This window comes from Topomyia yanbarensis, chromosome 2, assembly GCF_030247195.1.
Source record: "Topomyia yanbarensis strain Yona2022 chromosome 2, ASM3024719v1, whole genome shotgun sequence".
Classification (NCBI taxonomy): domain Eukaryota; kingdom Metazoa; phylum Arthropoda; class Insecta; order Diptera; family Culicidae; genus Topomyia; species Topomyia yanbarensis.
In genome coordinates this window covers 192,905,256-192,929,963 of record NC_080671.1, presented here as the reverse complement: position 1 = coordinate 192,929,963, position 24,708 = coordinate 192,905,256, and the positions used below count along the sequence as shown (strand labels likewise).

The 24,708-nt window shown below is 36.4% G+C and overlaps 1 protein-coding gene across 3 annotated transcripts in view; it reads right to left on the bottom strand.

Moving 5' to 3' along the window:
• Positions 1–24,531, bottom strand: part of LOC131682531 (probable nuclear hormone receptor HR38) — a 383,999-nt gene extending 359,468 nt beyond the window's left edge. For 2 of the 3 annotated variants that reach the window (XM_058964070.1, XM_058964072.1), the window contains exon 1: positions 22,836–24,531. In XM_058964070.1, the coding sequence (XP_058820053.1) occupies positions 22,836–23,115 (280 nt within the window). In that variant the 5' untranslated portion in view covers positions 23,116–24,531. The remainder of the gene's footprint in view (positions 1–22,835) is intronic. The other variant, XM_058964074.1, reaches the window with a different exon arrangement.
• Between the last annotated feature and the right edge of the window lie 177 nt (positions 24,532–24,708).

Genomic DNA, 24,708 nt, shown 5'->3' with positions numbered 1-24,708 from the left:
TTTATTTAAGCATGATATAGGAGAGACCGGGGCTAGTTGGCGGTGTTTTCAGTTTTCAATTTTTACTGCTTTGATGTAGCTAGATCTTGCAAAATAGAACACGCGGCATGAAAGAGCAGACTGTTGGCAACATCTCTGATTTTTTTAAAGTGTTTGATGTATTGTCTCCATTTTTAGAGACAAAAATATGTGACGCGGAAAACCCGCCAACTTGGCCCCGGGATAAGTTCGCGGTATGTGATGATACGCCAATAACTAAGCAATCAAATGGAGATTCAATTACTTGAAGAATTAACCGACATTTGCTATTATATTTCAGTATTCACACCCCAGCATTTTGACTTTGACGCGTACTCTATATTCAAGAGCAAATTTTCGAAATTCTTCATGCAATTGGCCGGAATAAATGTCTTCTACATTGGCGAAATACACAAGAAAAAGATTTTCTTACTTTGGAGTGAATTCCAGAAATAAAATTTTTGATGACTTTTTTGCACTGTAAATAGTACCGCCAACTTGCCCAAACCGCATATTTTATTAAAAACTATTTAAAAAATAACCTTTGTTTTTGGATAGATGTAATATCTATACGGATACTGAAAGCTCTTTTCACGCGCTATCGAAAAATATAATCATTCAGGAAATAGATTGAAAATCACCGTAAATAACGCAAAGTATTTAAAATTTAAAAAAATTACTTGGTATGCTCGAAAACACAATATCACCCACAACTTCCACCAAACAAATCGTTTTGCAACAAAACACAATGGATAACGGGTTTCGCATAACTTGAGGTACACAAGAAGAGGCAGTGCTATATGTCTAATAGAAACAGAGAAAAAGGGATTCCGCCAACTTACCCCAACCGCCAACTAGCCCGGGCTCCCCTAATCGAATCATTATATACCGGCACCGAAAATCACGGGAATACCGACCCATTTTTGGTACCGAAACACCGGTAGTGCATACAAAAAGTACCGGTATTTTCGGTACCATACGGATGAAAAAATATACGAAAATTTTGTTCGGATAACAAAAATGAAATTGTGCGACTAACAAAACATTCGTGATATATATAGGGTAACCAACCAATTTTGGACCCCTAGAGGAAGTGAAATTACGTGAACGTCAAAAAATATTTGCTTGCCTATGTTTTTACATTTCTTATAAAAGAAATGTATAGAATTCGCTCAAACTTTCAAGATTTTTTCCGAGGCCCGGAGGGCCGAGTCTTATATACCAATCGACTCAGCTCGACGATTTGGGACAATGTCTGTGTGTGTGTGTGTGTCTGTGTGTATGTATGTAACGGACAAATTCTCATTCGTGTTTCTCAGCAATGGCTGAACCGATCTTATCCAAACCAATTTTTAGTGAAAGAACTAAAAAATAGTATGAACGCTATTAATTTGTTTTTGATTCTGATGTTTAGTTTCCAAGATATGAATGTTTGAATGCGCAAAAATGGCGTTTTTTGCAGTTTTTTTTCAAATTATCTGTCGAAATTGAAAATATAGATTAACAATTTATATGTTTTTAGACAGCTTTAACGAATACCTTTCGAACAAGCTATAGATAGTTGAAATCGGACTATTATCAAAAGAGATATTTAACATCAAATGCGGACGAAAGATTTTTATCATTTCCCATTGCCAGAAATATGACCAAAAACATGTAATCTATTATTAACGCCATAACGGCTTATTTTAGGTCAATAGTATCTTCGGAGAATTTGATGGAGGTAATATGCCCTTTCTTTTGGTATTGTGCTTTTGCTGATTAATCCCCCTATGAGTGAGATATTTTACTAAAGACTTTAAATATCTATTTTGAATACTTTAAAAGTTATGGCTTGTTGTTTGTTGTTTACTCTTTGTCGCCTATTTATTGTTGAATATAGTAATAATCCATTGAAATAAGCTAAACATTATTTCGATAAAACGAATTTTGTGTTTCATTTTACTATCTACAACCGCTAGAAATAATCACCGAACACTTCCAAGTTGTCTGGAAGGAACTTGATAACTTATCAGTACATAAATGTTCATTTGTGCGAACCTTCTGACTGCAATTTTTCTAACTTATAACCATCGGATCGATCTGAAACATATCGGAAAATGAAAAGTGAAATAAATATCTCCAAGCAACGGCGTAGCCAAGAGAAGGTTTTGGAGTTTAACACCATACAACTCCCTCCCAACCACACCCAAAAAAATTGGATTGAAGTTGAAAATTTATTGATGCTGACTGATTTAATTCAATATTACAATAACAATTATCTGATCCGTACATTGATAACCTGTTGTTGTAAACATCAGGAGGACTTTTGATAAATTGTCGGAATGGGGTCCTGATATGTAACTGATCTATTGGTCTTGATTTCACAGTTGTCTAATAGCATCAATATCAAATTCCTGCCTGAAAACATTCCAATAGAAAATGTCAGATTTCTGTAATAAATCATAATCCTCAGATTTCTTTTCAAATTGAGCTCGCTTTTGTAGAAATGTACTGTAATAAGGGTCTTTATTTAATAGGAAGCGAAGTTAAAATTGATTTGATGTCTATGAAACATAGAACTGCTCACCAAAAAATGCATAACTTTCAACATTTGCTAAAAATGTTTTTGCCTTTCTCATTCACTCTAAAATTCGTCTATCTAATCCCGACCCGGAGGGCCGAGTGTCATATGCCAATCGACTGAGTTCGTCGAGATCGGAAAATGTCTGTGTGTGTATGTATGTGTGTATGTGGAAAAAAATGTGACCTCTGTTAATCAGAGATGGCTGGACCGATTTGCACAAAGTTAGTCTCAAATGAAAGGTACAACCTTCCCATCGGCTGCTATTGCATTTTTTATTGATTGGACTTCCGGTTCCGGAGTTACGAGTTGAAGAGTGCAATCACACAGCAAATTCCCATATAAACTGAAATGAAAAATTTTCAAAATCAAATTTGTATTTTTGATGCCAAATGTCTTTGAAATGCATGAAACCAGTGATGGTGATTGATGAAAATATTGTTTTTTTTTTTCATTTCGTTTATTTGATAGGCACAAATGCGTTAGCTTGGCGGTGCCGAATTCTTTTGTTTTTACATTTTGAATATCTTAAAACTAGGAGGTTACAATGTTGAAATATTTTTTTTTTATAAAAGAGAAAAAAATTACAGCTATCTTAAGACTAGAAAAAAAATCTATATATAAGAGAGGGGGCAAAAGATTTTTTTTATGAAAAATTTTAAAACAAGGAATTCAATAGTAATAGTTTTTTAGGAAATATTTACAGTTATCTTAAAACTAACAATATAGTTTGGTACACAAAAGGGGGAACAAATATTTATGAAAAATTTCACATGATGAAAATATTGTTGATCTAAAATGATGCATATTAACGTTGAATGTTGTATACTGAACCAATTGTCCTTGCTTATCAGGTCATCCTATTTGTAGTAGGCGATAAAATCCAAATATATAACGCGCCAAATAGAGCTTTTCATTCGTCAATAAATGCTGTACTACCTGTTGTCAGAGGCAACTCAGCATTGAGTGAAGATCGGTCCAATATGGATATTTTCTCATCGCAATCGAAAACTTTCGATGCTTGATGAATGAATCAAATAGCATTCGTTGCAATTTTTTGGGCATGAAAATGAAGATATTTTGGCATCAATAGTACTATCCGAGGCTCTAGTACCATAAAAGCCCGTAACTATAGGTTTCAAATGCCCCCCTCTTATACATAAGAGCATCAAAACTGTCTCAATCACTTCGATTGAATCCAAAAAATATTATGGATCTCGTGTCTCACTTCTGAATGGATAAGAATCGAACATAGTGAAACATACTCAGATTGAAAAATGATCACGCGGAATGAATGAATGGAGAGAATGCAAACAAGCGAACTTGGTTACGCATTTCATCGATACTGATTTGTTTGCAACTTGAAAATAGGTTACCATGGAAGGTTTTCGGCTGTACACATATTCTTGCATCGAAACCATGGATTACTATCAGGTTTGATTGGGTGATGAGTGTTAATTTTGATGAAAATTGGCTTCACTGCATGAAACATTGAGATGTTTGACAAAAATTGACTTTTTTGGACTTTGGTACATTTTTACCTTTCTCATATAGAAGGTTATGCAATCACTCTAAAAATCGTCAATCATACCGGCCCGGAGGGAGTAGGCAGTGAGGGGTTGCTACTTTAAAATTAAAACTAGTTTAAAATTTCTTAATGTATGTGCAAATCGTACTGAACATGTAATATTCATTTCCACCATTGTATTGAACATAACCAGCCATGGAATCGTAGTCTGGACAAATGAGAAAAGCACAATTGCACCACTAGGTGGATTAAAACAGGTTTTTATTTTGGGAATGCGTCGAGTTGAAACGAAAACGTAATATGATTAATTACGAGGATAACAGAGAGAAATTTATGAAAAATGACGATTTACATTCGACTCTAGCAGGTTTTGATCGATTTTGATGAGCATTTGATTTTTGTTGCATGACCAATTATATGTATAGGTCAAATGTTTAAAAACAGCAATTTAAGGTGAAGATAGAATCATTTCGAAACCGCCAATTTCGGAGGTTTAGTATCTTCGATGAGTTTTACAAACGTTAAACAGCGCATCATTTATTAAAATAATTTTGACGGTATATCGTCCAAGAATTTTAATTTAATAATTTCAAATACTTCATGAAGTTTTGGGTTTCGATCACTGAATCATGCAATCTAGGATGTAAAAAACACAATAGTTCTTAAATAGGAAATAAAACCAAGTCTGGAAATATTCACTGTTGATTTTCTTTGAATGGTGTCACTGCTAGTATCGCTTTTGTTTCAAGAAAAAGCGTTGATTTCTTAGTTCTCAGTCGCGTTGGAAATTTGAGTAAAGTATAAACTTCAAATCGATTAAAAAAAAATCGATTTTTTGGCTCAGTACAATATACATTACCTCTTTAGGAAAATTCAGTTTTCCCACCACAATGCATTGATTGAGGAATTTAGATATTTTATTAACAGAGCATTAGCAATAATTCGTTTGTATGTCTATTTTATGGGCCATTTTTTCGCTTTCTCATTGATTTGGTTTGAGATTTCTAGCACTGATGTTGTCCTATGCTGATTTGAGCGATTCTCTGAGTCCTCCCATGTAGTATGTGTTATCAAGATAAGATAAGAGTTATAAGAAATGTCTCATCACACTGTTAGGTGGATTAAAAGCGTTTTTAATACAATACATGCACAAGTCTGCTCCAAAATTACTGTTCTTGAAAGAAAACTGTCAATGGATGTTTTATACATTGACATAAACTCGAAAATGACATTTCTTCACAGCATGAATTTTTCACATTTCGGACCCTTCCACACTAATTTGGACAGTGTTCCAAGCATATTTTGGACACACTGAATGTGACTGAATATATTTTGGAAACAGTTTTTTCTACTAAACTGACCTACTGACTCGTTCTCTTTGCAGTATAATTAATGCATGAAAGAAGAACATAAGCAAATAAGTGACTACCAATTAAAAATGGTACATTAATCTTTATATGGAAAGCTGACTGCACGAAGTATTTTTTTAGTTCTATCACTTTGAGAAATAGAAAAACTTTCGGTACAATTAGGTTACGCAGACTTAACAAAGCAGCATTAAATGTTATGCAATAGAGTTAACAATAATATATTTCGTGTAGCAATTCATCTGTAGCAGTATTATGGAGTAACATCCTACAGTGGATGATAAATCAAGGTTCAAAGTTCGTCAGGAATCTTCTTGTACTAAATATTTATTTTTGGGCCTGCTACTGTTTATTTTATTCGTAAACGATTTGTGCTCCGCTATACAGTCTCCTAAGTATATGTTTGCTGATGATCTGAAATTTTTTAAATGTGCAAAAGTGCAATGTGATATCGTTCTGTCGAAACAGGCACGTCCTGACATTTGATTATAGAATGGCAGAAAGCAGCATCAACCGAGTTAATACGATAAAGGACCTAGGCATTCTCATCGATAACAAACTAAATTTCGCGCAGCACATTGCAATGACTACAGCCAAGGCCCGTGCTGGGGTTCATTAAACGAAACACGCAGAAATTCAGCGATATTTATTGCCTAAAAACGCTATTTTGTGCACTCGTGCGTAGCATCCTCGGTACGGCGGGCTTGTGTGGGCACCCTATCATGCTGTTCAAATTAATCGCATCGAACGAATTCAGCGTCACTTTGTTCGTTACGCTCTGCGGTTACAACCTTGGACTGATCCTGTTCGTCTACCGCCCTATGAACATCGATGCAATCTTCTATGTTTGCCTACTCTTGCAAGTCGGAGGATAATGCTGCAACGGCTTTTCGTGTTCGATCTTCTGGGAAACAATATAGATAGCCCGGAGTTGCTGAGCCAGCTCCGATTCAACGTACCACCTGGAGCCACCAGACGAACTGATTTCTTTCGGTTACCGATGTATCGTACTCTTTTTTCGCAAAACAATCCGTTCAATGTATGATGTCGTAATTTTAATGATGTAGCTGACAAGTATGATTTTAACATTACTAAGACTACCTTTAAACATAGAATTATTATTAATTAAGGAACTGTCTGTACGAGAAAATCGAAGATCAGTATAAATAAATAAATAAATTAATTCTTTTGTTTACGAGGTGCTTTCTTGTTATTCTTTCTAAGCTCAGTTTTTCTTTGTTTCTCTTCCTTTACTTTCCTTTTTTCTTCAGTTTTCGCCATGTGGTATTCAACTGTTCGGCGCAATGTTAAAACAGCAGGACTACGTCGCTTGAATCGTGATGTTCCTGTTCGTGTGAGTCTTTCAGGCGATTCTAGGAATTCAGCAAGCACACTCTTATTATCATTATTTAGCTGTGATATGTCTCTTAGATTTGTCAACATATAGCTCGTCGAATTCAACCAATTCGAACTACAAATGTTCTTCAACATGGATTTCAGAAGTCTCCTTTTTGGTCATATTATGGTCTTCAATGAAATGTTCCTCAATTGTTTGATTTTCGACATCCATTGGTTTGAACATTTTTAAATAATTTGACCAAAAAGAGCAGGCGACCTACCGTTACGAAATTTTTCACTTTTTGATTATTCTAACTCGATAAACAAATAGCTGTCAAGGAAGAAAATCGAAGGGTGTCCAAAATAAGTTGATATCATTTTTTAGGACATATTGTGGACACCATTTATTTAAAAAAAATTAGATAAAACATTACGAAGAAACCTTTTCAAACACGGACAATGCATAACACCAAATCAGACAAACTAATTAAATCGATAAAAATATTATAATTGTACATTTAAATCCAATTTGAAAATGTATCATTTCCACCGGTTCCTCTTGACTATCGTTGAAACATCAAACGTTTTCGGTGATATTTTTGAAAACTGTGGATTCTGTTTAATTTTAAACAATTAGAGATGAACTAATGATATTGAAACTTAATAGACAACCCAACGAATGTAATTGCTGCGTCAAACCAAGCAAATGCAGAGAAACTTGGCAGTGTAGGAGGCAAATACATTAACAGGGTCCAAAATATGTAGATGTCCAAATTAGGTTGGTTACCCTACAGATGCCTGGTAAAACTAACGAAACATTTCGTTTAAGGCTCAAGAAACCTTTCTGGAGCATGTGTAAGATTTGAAGCCTAGTAGTATGCGTAGAAAAAATGTGTTCAGCTTTGCCACCGGTTTATCCATATAAAACGTTTTCAAAACTTTATAAGAAGAATATCAGTCGATTTATTAGATCATCACGATTCAAATTATGCCAAATAGTTTATGGAAAAATAATTGGCCGATCGGGATGGTGCTTTTGAAAAAGTGGCTGTGGTTTTTTTTCATCACGCAGTTGTGTTCGTGCCCCAGCCCAGTGTGGTAGTGTGAGAAAAAGTCACAGCCACTTTTTCAAAAGCACCATCCCGATCCATCAATTGTTTTTCCACCAATTATTTGGCATAATTTGAATCGTGATGATCTAATAAATCGACTGATATTCTTCATTTAGAGTTTTGAAAACGTTTTATATGGATAAACCTGTGGCAAAGCTGAACACGATTTTTTCTACGCATACTACTAAGCGTTCAATTCTCACACAAATTTTCACAATTCTCACGAAAAAACTGTTCCAGTAATGATAATGATTTTCTTTATCGAGATTTGAGAGTTTTTAAATATGTTCTTTGACATTTGGATTAGCAATAATTTAAATCAAAGATACCACTTGGATGTCACCTTAAAAAAGTCGATATCGACGTAAAGTTTTAATTATGCACGCATGCACTTCAGAGGTATCGTGATATCAAGACCTGCGATTTCAGTTTTTAGTTCTCAGTCGGGTTGAAAATTGGAAGAAATGCTATTTAGAGTATGCACTATGATAGATTCAAAAAAATCGATTTTTTTGGCCAGCGCTTTAGGAAAATTCAGTGTTCCTTACACAATGTATAGATTGAAGAACTTAGATATGTTATTAACAGAGCATTAGTAATAATTAGTTTATCCGACTATTTTATGGGCCATTTTCCCACTTTTCCATTGATTTGGTTTAGCATTTGAGATAGCACTGATGTTATACTATACTGATTTGAACGTTGCTCTGAGTCCTGCTACTGCCCCATAAAGTATGTGTTATCAAAAATATCGCGAAACACCAAGTTCTAAATGATCTCAATCGATATAATATCCGCAGAAAGTAATAAGAGTTATAAGAAATGTCTCATCACACTGTTGGGTGGATTAAAAGCGTTTTATTATTTAAAATGTATCATTTTGTTTACTGCGGTGGACAACAATTTTTTTTCGTTCGCATTTTGTTGCAAAAAAGTAGTAGTCTTCATTTTATTATTTTCAAAATAGCACATATTTGGTCGTGAGTAATTTTGTATGTTCGTTGATTTGTTGGCATTGAAAGGGAACACGTATTTACCGGGTGATGCCAATCGAGCTGACATTTATTTTGGACTGAGGAAACTAATTTCTATGCATGCTTAGTGGTTATTTAACCAAGTAGGGAGCTAATCCACAGATTATTAAATATACGTGGGGAAAACGCATGGTCTTATCTGAGTGGAATGATGACTTCAATCATGTACAAGGATTGACAATGGACAATTCGCGAGAACGAACGAAAACCAGTTACCAACATTTTTCAGTAATATCAGCCCGAAGAACTAATGTTTTATTATCATGTTCATTGGTTTGCTTTTAGTTATTTAATTTACATATATTTTACATTAGTACATAACATTACATATTTTTTTCAGTATATTGAGTAATTTGATATACTTTTGTATGGTATATGCACCAGTGGTGCAAATTTTCATTTTCAAATGCCAACTTTCAGTTCAATCAAACCCAACCATGATTCAAATTCAAAGCCTCCCTCAATCATTCACTTTCAAGTTGGCGGGATTTTCATAACTGAATCGTACGTCTTCATTTCAAATTGATGCTTTTTCATTCACCAACCAAACTTGTTTGAATGAATAATGGAAACGAACAACTGCGAATTGAACATAGTAGGGCATGATTTGAGAATTTTTCCTCTTTCAAGTTCAAAACAAACTGTTGAAAATTTGCAGCTCTGATATGCACTATGTAATTATTATTAATCATCAAGTAAAAAAAAATCATCGAGAGCATAATTATATTATAGTTAGATTTTTGTGTTGAATGGCTGCAAATCCAGGAGTTCTTTTCTTCATTTCTCGCATCTTCTGCATTTTATGATTTTGGTACATTGCTATTTTAAATTAGTGAATTCGTTTTTCCTGCTACCATGTAGTATGAAGCCACAAAAACAGAACTCTCTCTCTCTTTCATTTCCAGCATTTTTTGGATTTTTTTATTTTTCGTGCTAAATTAGTAATTTAGTGTTAAATTTATTTGTTTCTCTTTCTAGTAGAGTAGTACGGATAGTAACATAGTACGAGCGCGTGAAATTGCTAGTAAGTTCGTCATAAAAAGTATGGTTTTCAACAATGTAATGCTTATTTTGCGCAGCCAAATTTTTTTATCTCCTTGTGGATAGTTTTAGTTGTAGTCCCAGCTTGTTTTTCACTCTTATTTTTTTACTCTATTAGAAATGTTTTGTTGTTTTTTCTTTAGCTAGTTTGTTTTCTATAAAAAGAATATTTGAATTAAGTATAATTCTAGATATTGTATCGTTATTCGCCATTATGATATTCCTAAAACGAATTTAAGCACCTAAAGAGTCTCCTAGTGGTAGCACGCCCATAGTCTGCTCAGATCTTGAATAGCGTCCGAACTCCAGCACAATATTTCGAATCCCTATCTTTATTGACAAACTCCTTCTACTCTTGACACTTCTGCAGTATGCAGCAGTATATACGGCCTCTAGCAAAACCAAGTGTCGGAATAATATTCCTTCCCTTTCATGTTGCGATCTACTTTCGGGCCTAGCCGGCACTGCTGTTGATCCTAAACAACTTGGGGTTAGGAGGAGTTGCATTGAAAGTTGTTGTGTTACACCAAGGTATTATCATCAATTAATTAGTGACATTGAATTTTATTGTGTGTATGTTGGACTTAACTTCTATACCGCGATCAAAGTGATTAGAAGAACTCGTAACGTTAAACTCAACTTACCACGCACGGTCAAAGGGCGTACTGAAAGGAATCCTTGACAAATACATTTCGGATTTCAGTTATCTCTGTTCGAAGCGAAATACATCATTTCTTATAATAATAATTTAAATCAAAGATACCACTAGGATGTAACTTTAAAAAAGTCGATATCGAAGTAAAGTTTTAACTATGCACGCATGCACTTCAGAGGTATCGTGATATCAAGACCTGCGATTTCAGTTTTTAGTTCTTAGTCAGGTTGAAAATTGGAAGAAAAGCTATTTAGAGTATGCACTTAGATAGATCCAAAAAAATCGATTTTTTTGGCCAAGTACTTTAGGAAAATTCAGTGTTTCTTAAACAATGTATTGATTGAAGAACTTTTTTTTTTTTTTCATACGTTTATTTGACACGGCATTTGCAATAGCTTTTTACGCCAGTTTCTTTTTTTACATAGCACGTTACAAAAATCCTTAAGACTAATTTTAACTATACTAGTACTTTGTCTAAAACTAACACTGAAATCACTTTATTGTTTGCTTTTTTCCTTACATTGTTGTATTTCATACTGATCTAGTATTTTCGGGTGTATTTATTTACTTTTTTTTCTGTTATTGTCTAAATTTAAAAACTAAATATTCTAGGTTCCTTTAATTGGTGAATGATTAGCCTTGGATGAGAGTATGAGGAGATGAATTTAATTAAATTTTGACAGACGCTGTTTTTAGAAAATGATAGATAAGTTCCATGTATAGAGGATCGCGATACGCCAGGATGTCTCTAACAGGAACATGGATTGGTCTTCCTCGGACTTGTAAAGAATCTACTACTTGTGATCTGGCTTCACGATATTCAGTGCAGGACCAAACAACATGCTCAATGTCATGGTAACCTTCTCCACAAGCACAATGATTACCCTCAGCGAGCCCAATACGACGGAGATGCGCATCTAAAGTATAATGATTGGACATGAGCCTAGACATCACACGGATGAAGTCCCGACTTACATCCAATCCTTTGAACCATGCCTTCGTTGATACTTTAGGGGTAATTGAGTGTAGCCATCGTCCCATATCTCCATTGTCCCAAGATGTTTGCCAACTAGCAAGTGTCCTCTGTCGAGAAGCGCTATAAAATTCATTGTAAGCGATGGGTCTTTCATATATTTCACCATCTAGTGCACCAATCTTGGCTAAATTATCAGCTTTCTCATTGCCCGCAATAGAGCAATGGGCGGGGAGCCACACTAGGGTAAATTTATAACATTTTCTTGTCAGGTTACTCAGAGATTCTCGTATCTTCCCCAAAAAGAATGGATCGTGATTATCAATCCTCTTTGAGCGTAGAGCTGCAATTGTGCTGAGACTATCAGTGAGGATAAAGTAATGGTTCGGGGGTAAAGTATTAATTATTTGCAAACTATAGTGAACTGCTGCTAGTTCCGCTATATAAACAGAGGCGGGTTCTGCAAGTTTGAGAGAAATTGAAAAATTATTGTTGAAAATACCGAAACCAGTGGCCTCACTGATTCGTGACCCATCAGTGTAAAACATTTTAAGGCAGTCTATGTGTTGATATTTACTTGTGAATATTTTAGGGATCTCCCGCGAGCGTAGATGATCCGGAATTCCACGAATCTCTGCTTGCATGGACGTATCGAAGAATAAAGTGGATTCAGGAATATCTAGTATATTGACGTATGTGGGAACATACCTAGCAGGCGTTATTTCTTGTGACATGTGATTGAAATACACTGTCATGAATCTGGTTTGGGGTTGAAGCTCGACAAGTCTTTCAAAATTTTCAATTACCAGTGGGTTCATAACCTCACATCGAATAAGTAAACGAGAAGAGAGATCCCAGAATCGGTCTTTTAAAGGAAGAACTCCCGCTAGTACTTCAAGACTCATCGTATGGGTCGACTGCATGCAACCTAAGGCAATTCGTAAACAGCGATACTGTATCCGTTCCAGTTTAATAATGTGAGTGTTCGCAGCTGAACGGAAACAGATGCACCCATATTCCATTACTGAAAGTATTGTTGTTTGATACAATCTTATCATGTCACTTGGATGAGAACCCCACCATGATCCAGTTATTGTTCGCAGAAAATTTATCCTTTGTTGGCATTTCGTTATTAGATACCTAATGTGGCCTCCCCATGTGCCTTTAGAATCGAACCAAATTCCAAGGTATTTAAAAGTCAGGACTTGGGCTATCGTTCTACCAACCAACTGAAGCTGAAGCTGAGCTGGATCACGCTTCCTTGAAAAAACAACCAACTCTGTTTTCTCCGTAGAGAAATCGATGCCTAACTTCAAAGCCCAACTTGATAAATTATCCAAACTATCTTGCAGTGGTTGTTGTAAATTTAAGGCTTTTGGTCCTGTAACAGAAACCACGCCATCATCTGCAAGTTGCCTTAGAGTGCATGGGCTGACAATACAATTATCAATATCATTCACGTAAAAATTGTAGAGAAGGGGGCTTAAACAAGAACCTTGTGGGAGGCCCATGTAACTTATTCTGAATGTTGCCAAATAGCCATATGAAAAATGCATGTGCTTTTCTGACAATAAGTTGTATAAATAATTATTTAATATTGGTGAAAGACCACATTGATGTAGTTTCTCTGAGAGAACATCAATGGAAACAGAGTCGAATGCTCCTTTTATGTCTAAGAACACAGACGCCATTTGTTCTTTTTTTGCGTAAGCTAGTTGGATTTCTGACGAAAGTAGCGCCAGACAATCATTCGTTCCCTTTCCCCTCCGAAAACCAAACTGGGTATCTGATAGCAAGCCGTTCGCCTCAACCCAATTGTCGAGACGTCGTAGGATAATTTTTTCCAACAATTTCCTGATGCAGGATAACATTGCAATCGGTCGATACGAGTTATGATCGGAGGCTGGTTTTCCCGGTTTTGGAATAGCGATAACTCTCACTTGTCTCCAGTCGTGCGGGACAATGTTCTGCTCAAGAAGCTTATTGAATAAATTCAACAAGCGTCTTTTTGCTAGGTCAGGCAGATTCTTCACCAAGTTGAATTTAATTCTGTCTAGTCCCGGAGCATTATTGTTGCATGAGAGGAGTGCAATTGAGAATTCCATCATTGTCAAAGGCGAATCTATGAAATCGTTACTTGTGGGAGCATCGCGAGTGATTTTCTGCGCAGGAGCAGAATCGGGACAAATTTTCTTGGCAAAATTAAATATCCAACGATTCGAAAAATCTTCGCTTTCATTAGTCACGTTTCGATTTCTCATTCTTCTGGCTGTGTTCCAAAGAGTACTCATTGATGTTTCTCTTGACAAGCCATTAACGAAGTGTCTCCAATAACTAGATTTTTTGGCACGACGTATACTGTCAAATTTGTTTTGCAAAATGAAATAATTTTCAAAGTTCTCACGTATACCCCCTTTCTGTTTCATAATTTCTTTGTAGGCAACTTGTTTAGCTTCATATGCATCAGAGCACTCTTTGTCCCACCAAGGATTAGGGGGCCGTCTATTTATTGTCATTCCAGGATTGCATTTCGTTTGGGCTTGTTCTGCTGCTTCAATAATTAAACCCGCTAGGAATTCATATTCTTCGGTAGGGGGTAGCTCTTCTGTCGAAGCAAGAGAAGTGGAAATTAATGTTTCGTATGTTTTCCAATCAATATTTCGTGTCAAGTCATAAGGGACATTGATTGAATTCGTAAGGCCTAATTCACTGTTAATTGAAACAACGATTGGCAAATGATCGCTACCGTGAGGATCAGGTACAACCTTCCACGTGCAATCTAACCGAAGTGATGTCGAGCACAGAGATAGATCTAATGACATTGAAGAACTTAGATATGTTATTAACAGAGCATTAGTAATAATTAGTTTATCCGACTATTTTATGGGCTATTTTCCCGCTTTCCCAATGATTTGGTTAAACTCAACTTACCACGCACGGTCAAAGGGCGTACTGAAAGGAATCCTTGACAAATACATTTCGGATTTCAGTTATCTCTGTTCGAAGCGAAATACATCATTTCTTATAGGGGAACTGGTGGTAACCCCGACACCGTGGGTAAGCCCAACATTCCACAACTTTTCCGAGATATCAAATTTTAAATCGTACAATAATGACAGGACAGTACTATTATTTTGAGCATTTCGAGGTTGCCATATAGTTCATCAGACGGCAACAAAATAAGCAAAAGATGCGAAAGCAAAGTAAAGGCGCACTTGGATGCTATTTTTTGTTGATTCTTTTTAAGGTTCTAACAGCACAAAAGCTTTGAAAGTTACTAGTTTCTTTGTCGCACATTCTAATCTCTTCTCCATATCATTATTGTGTGTGTGTGTGTGTGTGTGTGTGTGTGTGTGTGTGTGTGTGTGTGTGTGTGTGTGTGTGTGTGTGTGTGTGTGTGTGTAAGATAAATTTGAGTATTTCGAAACCGTTAATTTAGCATTTAACAAAAATGTGCACTGTTGGGGTAAGTCAGGGCCGTCTAAGACCACTCGGGGTCCCTGGGCACAATTGAGCTGAGGGACCCCTATAATTGAACAGGCATAAACTGCTGTAGAGTAGGATTGTCAAGAAATGATCCCCAGCATCAGGAAGTCATCTATATCACCTTGAGATTTATTTTTCAAATTTAAGCCAAATCATTCAACCATGTGAGAGTATTAAAAATACTGTAGAAATCAAAATATATGGAGAAAGAGATTTAGATTTCCACCATTATAGGTGGCATTGTGAATGTCCTGGTACCGTCGAATAACGGAAGATGATTTTGATAGATCTTAAAAAGATATTAGCATTTCTGACCAATCTGATCGAAAGTGACAAAGAGCCTAACACACTAACTGTATGCGATTGTGAAAGTTCAAGGTGAGCTGCGTACAGTGTAATGGGCTTACCAGCTGCTCTATACCCCCATATGATATAATCTGAACTTGATAGTTGTAAGACGCCGTTTGAGGATGAAGAGTGCCTCCGTCAATAATGAAGAATGATGGAATAAGGCGGGTTCAACGTCAACACTTCAATGTCGACAATTCATTCAACAATTGTTCTTACACTATAACAATCTAGGAAAAAGATTTAGCAATATGCCAATAAAATTCAACTTTTTAATAGATGACGAATATGCGATTTACAAAAGCTACATTGATTCATACAATGTCGTTCTCAATTTCTTACTGTTCCTGTTATGATGCAGCTGGAAAAAGTCAATTGCCAGCTTTACAAAAAGCTACATTTTTTCAATCGTAGTTTAACTATATTTACAGATGACAATATTGACTATTTCAGTCATTGAAATCAATCGATATTATGTCGAATCTAAATGCGTGATTCTATATTCATTCATTTTATATACTCGCATTTTTCGCTGCAGGAATATAACGATTCTTGGAAATAGTGTCTCTTCATGCACAAATTGTTTGGGAGGTAGATTTTTGTTATATATTCGGACAGAATTATAGCGAACAAGTACATTATAAGTAATATTAACATGTTTCTTCTTCAACGAATTAGTATTTCAACGACGGTCCCGGTATTTAACCCTCCGGCACTCCCGCAAATAACTCCCCGAGTGAGCAGCCGTTGGTGCTGGAAGAAGATTTCGCTAGAGTTTCGAAATGTGCTGTACAAAATACAACGGCGCGAGTGCCGGAGGGTTAAATGGCAAGTCTAAGGTTTTGATGGTAAAGTTGCCTCTCTGGTGTCGGTGATAGGCACTCAGTGCAGAAAGAGACCGAAGGGAAAAAATAACAACAATAATTAGCCTTTTCACCTTTCGAAAGTACTGATATACAAAATCAATACCTTCATTGATACGTAAACAAATAAACATCGAAATTACTCGCACCTATTAATATGAGCTACACAATTCATTTCAATAATTCACAACTATTAGAAAAGCATTCATAATCGGCCCCAAACAGAAATGCAACCATCTACCAACGAAGCTCACCAAAGGCGAAAAGCAAATGCTATATCACTTAAACTACAATATTATGCAACATGTGAATTCAAACACAAATGATTAAAAATTTAAGTTAAAAAAAATTCATTTCAATACCAGTCATATAAAACAATCGAAATAAGAAACACATCGAATACACGCTGCCGTGAGGCACAAATCCTTGACTACGCACGGGATACGTTCCATTTGAACCAGTATATTCCGATTCCTGATTCTGACGGCCTAAAATATTTTTGGTAAAGCGGAGTGTCGGACAAAAATAACATAATTAGTTCTGTACCAGACTACGACGGCATAGTGGAAAATGCCTAATATGGCCGCGAAAGTATCGTGAGAACTCAAGAAGTCCAGGAGATGTTTTTAAAGGTGTTTGTGTATATGTAGAATCCCTGATGTGACGAAGAAATGAAAATTTGCCACATGCGCGGATCGCTTGCCAAACAAGGGTTGTGTAGCGAATTTCGACATCTTCTTCCACACTCTGTACAGCTTCCATGTGCAAATTTTACAACCCTATTAATTGCTGCTCCTGCTTGGTGCCTTTCGAACTTTCTATACGTGTTGTAGAAAATATTTCATTGTTTTTTTCTTAAAATTAATTGAAGCTTGAATCGAAATGTTGGATTGACGTTTGAATTGGTCCAATACTATCGTTGCCATGCAGTGCCTAGTTACCGCTACCATCACGCCGCTTGATTATCTGATGCTCTTTAAACGTCACAAGGGATAAGATGCAATGTGTGAATCCGAGCAACTGATCCATTCTTACCTTCACGCTGAAGAGTTATAAACAATTGAGTGCTACTATTTTTCGGAATATAGCCTTCAGTACGATTCAATATACACCCAAAGTGGGGGCCCTCGAAAGCCCGGGACGGGCGCGTTGGTCCGGTAACTAGATTTGTCCGATTTGCTTCAAATTTGGTGCAAGTACTCCTGGTGGTACTAGGAATCGACTCAGGGGTGGGCCGATTGAGTATTCAAAAATTCATTTTTTTGAGCAGTCAAATGTTCAATCTAGGGGAACCGAGGGCAAGTCCGACACCTTAAGCGCAATCATTTTTCTAAAATTTCACAAAGCTCCTAAAATCGTATATTTTATTCAAAATCCTTGTTTGGATCGTTCTTAACAAGATATAATTTTTTCAGCGTTTCAAAAAATTGGATTCATTAGCAAATTATTGGTTTCCATAAAATAGAGAAAAATGACATTTTGAAAACGCTGCGGATAAGACCGACATCCCAAAGGGGCAAGAGCGGCATCCTTTTTAACTGTCTTTTTGTCCATTTTTTCAATTAAAAATGTGTTGTGTATGTGTGATATAGTGTAATTACGTGTTTAAGAGTATGTGTGATGCAAGTGCATGCTTTCTAGAGTTTCGACGGCGCCGGTGGTTGAGTGGTAAGCGTGACCGCCACTCATTCCAGTTGGTTTGAGTTCAATCCCAACCGAGCTCGTTGAGATTTTTCTGAGGTGAATAAATCTGTGTTCACGTCTTCCTTCGTAAGGGAAGTAAAACCGTTGGTCCCCGGTCCATGAGTTGATGGATCGATATCTAGTCCAGATAGTGAAGTCACCTCTCTGGCGTCGGTAAAGAAGATGTAAAATCCAACATCTATACTTACTAACAAATATCTCCTCCTCCCGTGATATTTGTTGAGTGCGCAGTAGTATATACAGCCTCTAGCAAAAGTAAGTATCGGATTAACATTCCTTCCCTTTCCCTCCGCGATCTACGTTCGGGCTTGGTCGGCGCCGGTATTGATCAATAAAACACTAGGATTATTAGGAGTTGCACATTGAAAGATGTTTCGCTATTCCCAAGCATATTTATCTACTGATTCCCTGTGCAACTTGAGCTAGTCCAGATCGATAATAGGGTAGCGACCAGGGGTGTGGTCGCACACGCTCAAGCCCAAATGTATGCTTTCTGGAGTTTCATCGCGTAGCAAGAGGAAGAGCATTCGAATTCGAATCTGTTTCCATTGAAAAGTTAGAGTTGGCGCCCTCTATGCGGTCACAGGTGTAACTAAAATTTCTAACCAAAACCAAAATGTTTAGTTTGTGCGAATCGAGTACTGATACACAACCATGCGGTGTTAGGCCCCATTCAAAACTGACTCAGACATCACTTCGTTAAAAGTTTAATAACTTCTTTCAACAAGGCCGGATTCATTAGCAATCTTCAACAAAGTTGTATGAAATTAAATTATCTTTCCTATTTTCACTAATACGATGTATACAGTGCCACCTAGCGGCGAAAATGCAAGCTAGTGGGTTTTCTCCATGCAAATTGTCGAAAAATCCCATTCAAACTTCAGAGACGTTGGTCCGGTAGCTAGACTTGTCCGATTTGCTTCAAATTTGGAGCAAGTACTCCTGGTGGGACTAGCAATCAACTCAGGGATGGGCCGATAGGGGTTATTTTTTTCCTGTCATTCTATTTAACATTCTTATAACTTTAGAGCTATGGGAAAAAAACTCTCAAAAATTTAACGGCGATACAAATGAACAACGGTCAATATCAACAACAAATACTTGTGTTTATATTTAGTCAGCATTTATTAAATTAAAATGTGTGACACTTTACTTAACCCTTTAAAATAGCAACGTTTGCATATATGTTAATGACATTTGGTAACCATTGACATAGAATACACAGAAAAAAATATGTTGTAATTTTATGTTTATTTTCATGCACATATTTGGAGCATGAATATAAATGTAAAATTAAGTTCCACCACAAATACACACGACTTGTCGTGCTTTCTTCAACGAATTTTATTATAAGTTTACACGTGGATTGAAAATTACAGTTTCTTTAAACGGAAAACCGATGCACTTCAATGTATTTTTACTCGAATACTACTGTAAAATGAATGACATGTAATATTACACGAATGAAAGTGTAAAATTGTGTGCTGTTTGATGCTTCAATTGCTTTTAACGTAATTTTCAATCAATTTTGGATTCAATCTTTGTATGTTTACATTCGTATTGATTTACATGTCGTTTAAATTTCATTATTTTTTGGTGTGTAGCCTCGATGTTAACTTTAAAGGGTCCGGGATATGTCAGGGTGTCGGGATCATGCATGTATAATACCATTTGGTGGCGTATTCTAAAACAATGACTTTTCTTCATATATTCCGATGATTTTTTCCATACAAACTTAATTGTTGGGCTGCTTGCCTCAAATTTGGAAAAGTCTTAGAGTGGCATGGAGAACAATACTACAATACATCTGTTTGCACCTGTTTAATGACAGGGGCCCCTTAGTTCTATAGTGGCCAGGGGCCCCGAGTGCTCTTAAGACGGTCCTGTGTGCATTTTTCAGCAGTTCAAAACTTTAACGAGTAATACTGACGTTACGCGATGAAAATAACTAATGAAATTATCATCAAGTAAACGTGCAAGTAGTGCATAAGAATGGGTAAACAACTAACATCAGCTTTCATTCAAATATACGTACCGTAAACCGGGGTGACATTGACATTGATGATACATTTTTTCCAGGCTTAATATTTTTAAACCATGTACTGATGTATGGAGAACAAGATTGGATGGTTTCACCTAAAATTGTCCGATTTACAGCTATTTTTCCAAAAATGATTTCAAGTTGAAGTACGTTTTCGTATTCCAAGGTGACTTTGACAACCTGCATGTTCACCCACATTAAGTTATTGATGTCAATGTTTTTCATTCAATTGTTTGTTTAAACTAATTCTGGAAAGATACTCATTGTTAAATAGATGTTAATTCGTCGCTGTTGTGCTATCTTATGACAAGCGCCATTTTGCACATTTCGAGAAAAAACGATTTTTAAAGTTTGAGGTTGAATATCATGAAGCTTATAAATGGTAGAAACAATTCAGAGAAGACAATTGATGCTTATACCTATTATGTATTAATATCTCAAATATTACGAAGATCGGTTGACTATGTTGCGAGTTTTCACTAAAAATGTAAACAAAAGTCGCACTCACACGTGTCATAGGTGTGTATTGATGAAAAAATTGTATGACATGTCATAATCGTGCATGGAAATTTTTTCATACAAATAAAGCATCAATTATTAACGTTTATTCATATCTTTGGTTTAATTTGGTCTATAAAGAATCTGTTAGATGCATTTTGAAGGAAATGAGTCAGGGAATTTAGAAAAAATAGTTATTTTTGGTTACAGTGTTGCCAAATAGGCAATATTTCCAGTTTAAAGCTAAAACTGCGTTTTTCTCCCAATACATGTATTTTTCTTTTGAAAATTATTATGTCATTGTGTTCCTAAGACATTTTTACACTTGAAAGCAACTAAAACTTTATAATAACTTGAGCCAATTCCAAGATATAATGATTTGAAGCAAAAAACGCTCAATTTCTAATTACTTTTCTCGATATATTTCAATAACCAAGCAAAATTTCAAAAGTAATGTGGCATATCTAACTCAGTTTACCCTAAAATGGCGTTTGTCATAAGATAGCACAACAGCGACGAATTCGTATTACACAAAGTATTTCAATATACTGCAAAATTCGAATAACCAAAATTCGCATAATTTGTGTCCAACTAGAATAAAAGATTCTGAAAACCTTTAAAACTGCTAAAATTGTTTCATTTCAGTGTTTTATCAATGTACAAAAATTTTCCATCCATTTTAACACGTTGGAATATTGAACAATAAAAAACATGTTGCGAATTTTAGCTTAAAATAATTTGAAATAATTGCAAACTAGTTTCACAAAAAATGTATTTAAAATAAACAAACTCTTTAAACTAAATTTGGTACATCCCAATCTAAAGGAAAATAAAAACTCGCTTGTAATTTATTACTTTTGCTCAAATCTGAGATTTATTTGTTTAATAAAAATAGTCACTTTACGAAGCTTCGTAAAAATAAGGTAAAGTCAAATTTCGGTTTTTTGTAGTTTTGTACCCAAAAACAGAACAATATACTCAAAAAGTACAACAAATCATTATTTTATAAGTTTAGAGTAAAAATCATTTCAAATTGAAATGATTCTGTAGACTATTCTGGTTTAATAAGCGATCTAGGAAAAAAGTTTCGAGTGATCAAAGTCACCACGATGATCACAGTCACCCCGGTTTACGGTAGCCTGTTGATCTGTGAAATTTTGTTTTTGTTCTGATTATAGAGGTTTTAAGCATTAGGGTCACTCGCCAGAAGCAGAAGAAAATAACTTCAGAATACCAAATTCAGGTATACTGTACCTAATGCTTGAACACCACAATAAGGTATTGAGGAGCCTTGTATAAAAGGTAGAATACCTAAAATAATAACTGAGACATGTAGTTGATAATGAAACGAGTTAAATAATACCTGAATAATAACAAAACCTTTTCAACCTTCCAATAACAAAATTCATTGTATGGAGGTGTTCAATACCTTATTGATTTGGTATTTGTAAAAATCACTGGAATACATAAATAATACTAAAATAAAGTATTATACCTCATTGAGGCAGGTATTGCTTAATACCTCAATGAGGTATTAATAATCAATTAATACCAGGTTTTGGTGTGATACCAGAAAATTGTATGCTCGGGTTATTGGACAGTAATTTTCTCCTGGTCGGGGTTCAACACGATCCATTTCCTAGCTACGCTCCGCTGCTCGTACAATATTCTCTTTGCAGATTGAGTGAATGCCGAAACGAGATGTTTTAATAGCATGTGAAATTGTATTGAACTGCAAAAACGAATTGACTTAAGCTCAAAACTTTTAACTCATAATCTAAAATACAAAGCAGAATACATTTCCGAACAACGTAGTGTTTTATTACGGTCTACATTTAGATTGCAACTAATTATATCGAAAAAATATAGAATTCATTAAAATAACTTGAATTATCAGGACGATTTCGAATCACTTTACAGTTTGAACTTTAAAAATTGGCATTTTTTTGCATATCATTTGAATAACAATAGGTGATCTAGACACACCGTTTACTTTGAACTTGGCTTTGTAGTGTGCTTTGTTATCCGAAACGGAACCCGTCGTTCGGCTAAATGTGTGAAGTGTGTAATGCGGATTAGCAATAATATTCATATAAAAATATGCAAATTTTTCCATTTCCAGTTTATTATGTATATATCAATACGCATTCAAAACTCATGCGAGGAGGTTCGCGAGAAAGCATAAAAAATGAATAATACTGCTAACCTAAAGTTAATAAGGGAATAACATTAAACAAAACCAAAAAAAAATTAAAATAATACATACACTTTTTCTCGTCAAACAACTGAAAATCCTGTCCGGAGTACTGATTGTTGTTCAGATCACCACGACCACGAACGGCCCCCGTCGGGAAATCACGGCCATAGAGAAATGGTGCACCAGGCTGTTCACAATAATCATTACCGTTAGTACTGTTATTGTTCAGTTCGTCACCGGGGGCAGCTCTGTTTTCTGATTCCGGACCGAAACCTCCGTAGTATTCGTCTCCCGCATCCGACAAAGGTTCCTGCTTCACGACAATCAACGAAGCCAAACGGGTTCGCATGTCCTCTAACTTTCGTTTCAAACACTTGCCGCTCAGTCCAACACAGAAACGCTCACTATTTCACCGGGGCTGGCGCAGCATCCATCGCGAGCCAACAACAGGTGGTTTGCATTCGAACTCTCACAGGACACATACAGATGAGCAGCATCCTTTCCCAGTTTTCAGTTGTTTATTGCGTGAAATGTTTACCGATAAAAGTTGAAGAAAAAAAACTGAAGGCAACTCATAAGGAATTACTAAAAGTCAGGCTTAGAACTAAAAAAAAGAAATGTTTCACACAAGCACTATTCATAGAACTAAAGCGAGCAAGCGGCACAACATCAAAAACAACAATTATACTATAGCTCAGACCTGTTGAAGGTGCTAGGACCCTCTGGTGCTGATCTTGTTCCTCCTCCAGCACGGAAAACACTTCACCGTTGTCACAATCCTAATCCACAACTTCGCACTTGGTTTGATTACTTTCGGATGCGCACTATTACCGAATTCACTACTCTTTCCAAGCAAATCCACTAACTTAGTTTTAGAATCATGCGTTCTAGAAATCCAACATTTTCCAGGAGCACTAAATTCCACCAAAAAGTTCGTTCACTCACAGGACCAGCAGATTCACTTTCAAACCCGTCCCGGCATATTCACTTTCAGTTTCGTTCGACTCGATTCTTCTTTTTTTGAATACACACTGCAAAAACACAACCTACACAGCATGGAACCGTGGTAGCGTTCGCAAGTGGAGCTTCGCGGTTCGCATCCGGAAAGCTTTTGATAGCACCACAGATCTTCACGATCCTCTCGGGTCCGCAAAGAGTTGACCACTCCGATCGCGCACGTGAGAGACAATCAGACTGGCCGGAGAGTTATTTCAGCGGCACCGCAGCAGCACTAGCGTGGCGGCTATCCTCGACGGAGAGCGTGAGAGTGTATTCCACCACGGGTGGTGGCTTAAGTCACTGGTGGGAGTACGGGGCGGTGCCAAAGAGAGTTTAAGTTTCCAAGGCGGTCAGCAGGCAAACGGCTTAACGTCAAACAACTCCGTTTCCCAGAGACAGCGGCGGGGGTGGACGCCTCTGGATTGATTCGTTCACTTGCACTTGCACTTTCGCTTTCGTTTGCTCCCAAACTTCAATAGCTGGCGGCTTAGTGGGTTCCTTTCATCGTATTGCTGAGTAAAGGATGCTAACTTCATACCACTAGCCTATTACCATGCTTTATGGTCCATTAAGAACTCTTACTTTTCCATGCCGGCAGACCTTCGTACTATTTTGAAGATTCTCTTCAGGAAAACCTAAAGTGAGCACTAACATTGATTTACAGGACAACCACAGCACTACAATACCCCAATTCTTTGGGTAACAAACCGGCCACAGGAAGTAAAATCTGGCAAAACGAAGACTCACACCTGTAGCCTAAACAACACGGCGTCTCGGACGCAACTGAACTTATCGTATTCGCAGCATAAGACTATATTATTGGAAAGAGTACAAATTTCGTCTCTCCTTTCGAATACTCTTCGCTGCCAATGCTGTCGTCATAAACCGCGAGGTGCTCCAAGCAACCCACCAGCCCACTCTCGTCTAGCAACCGGCCCAAATG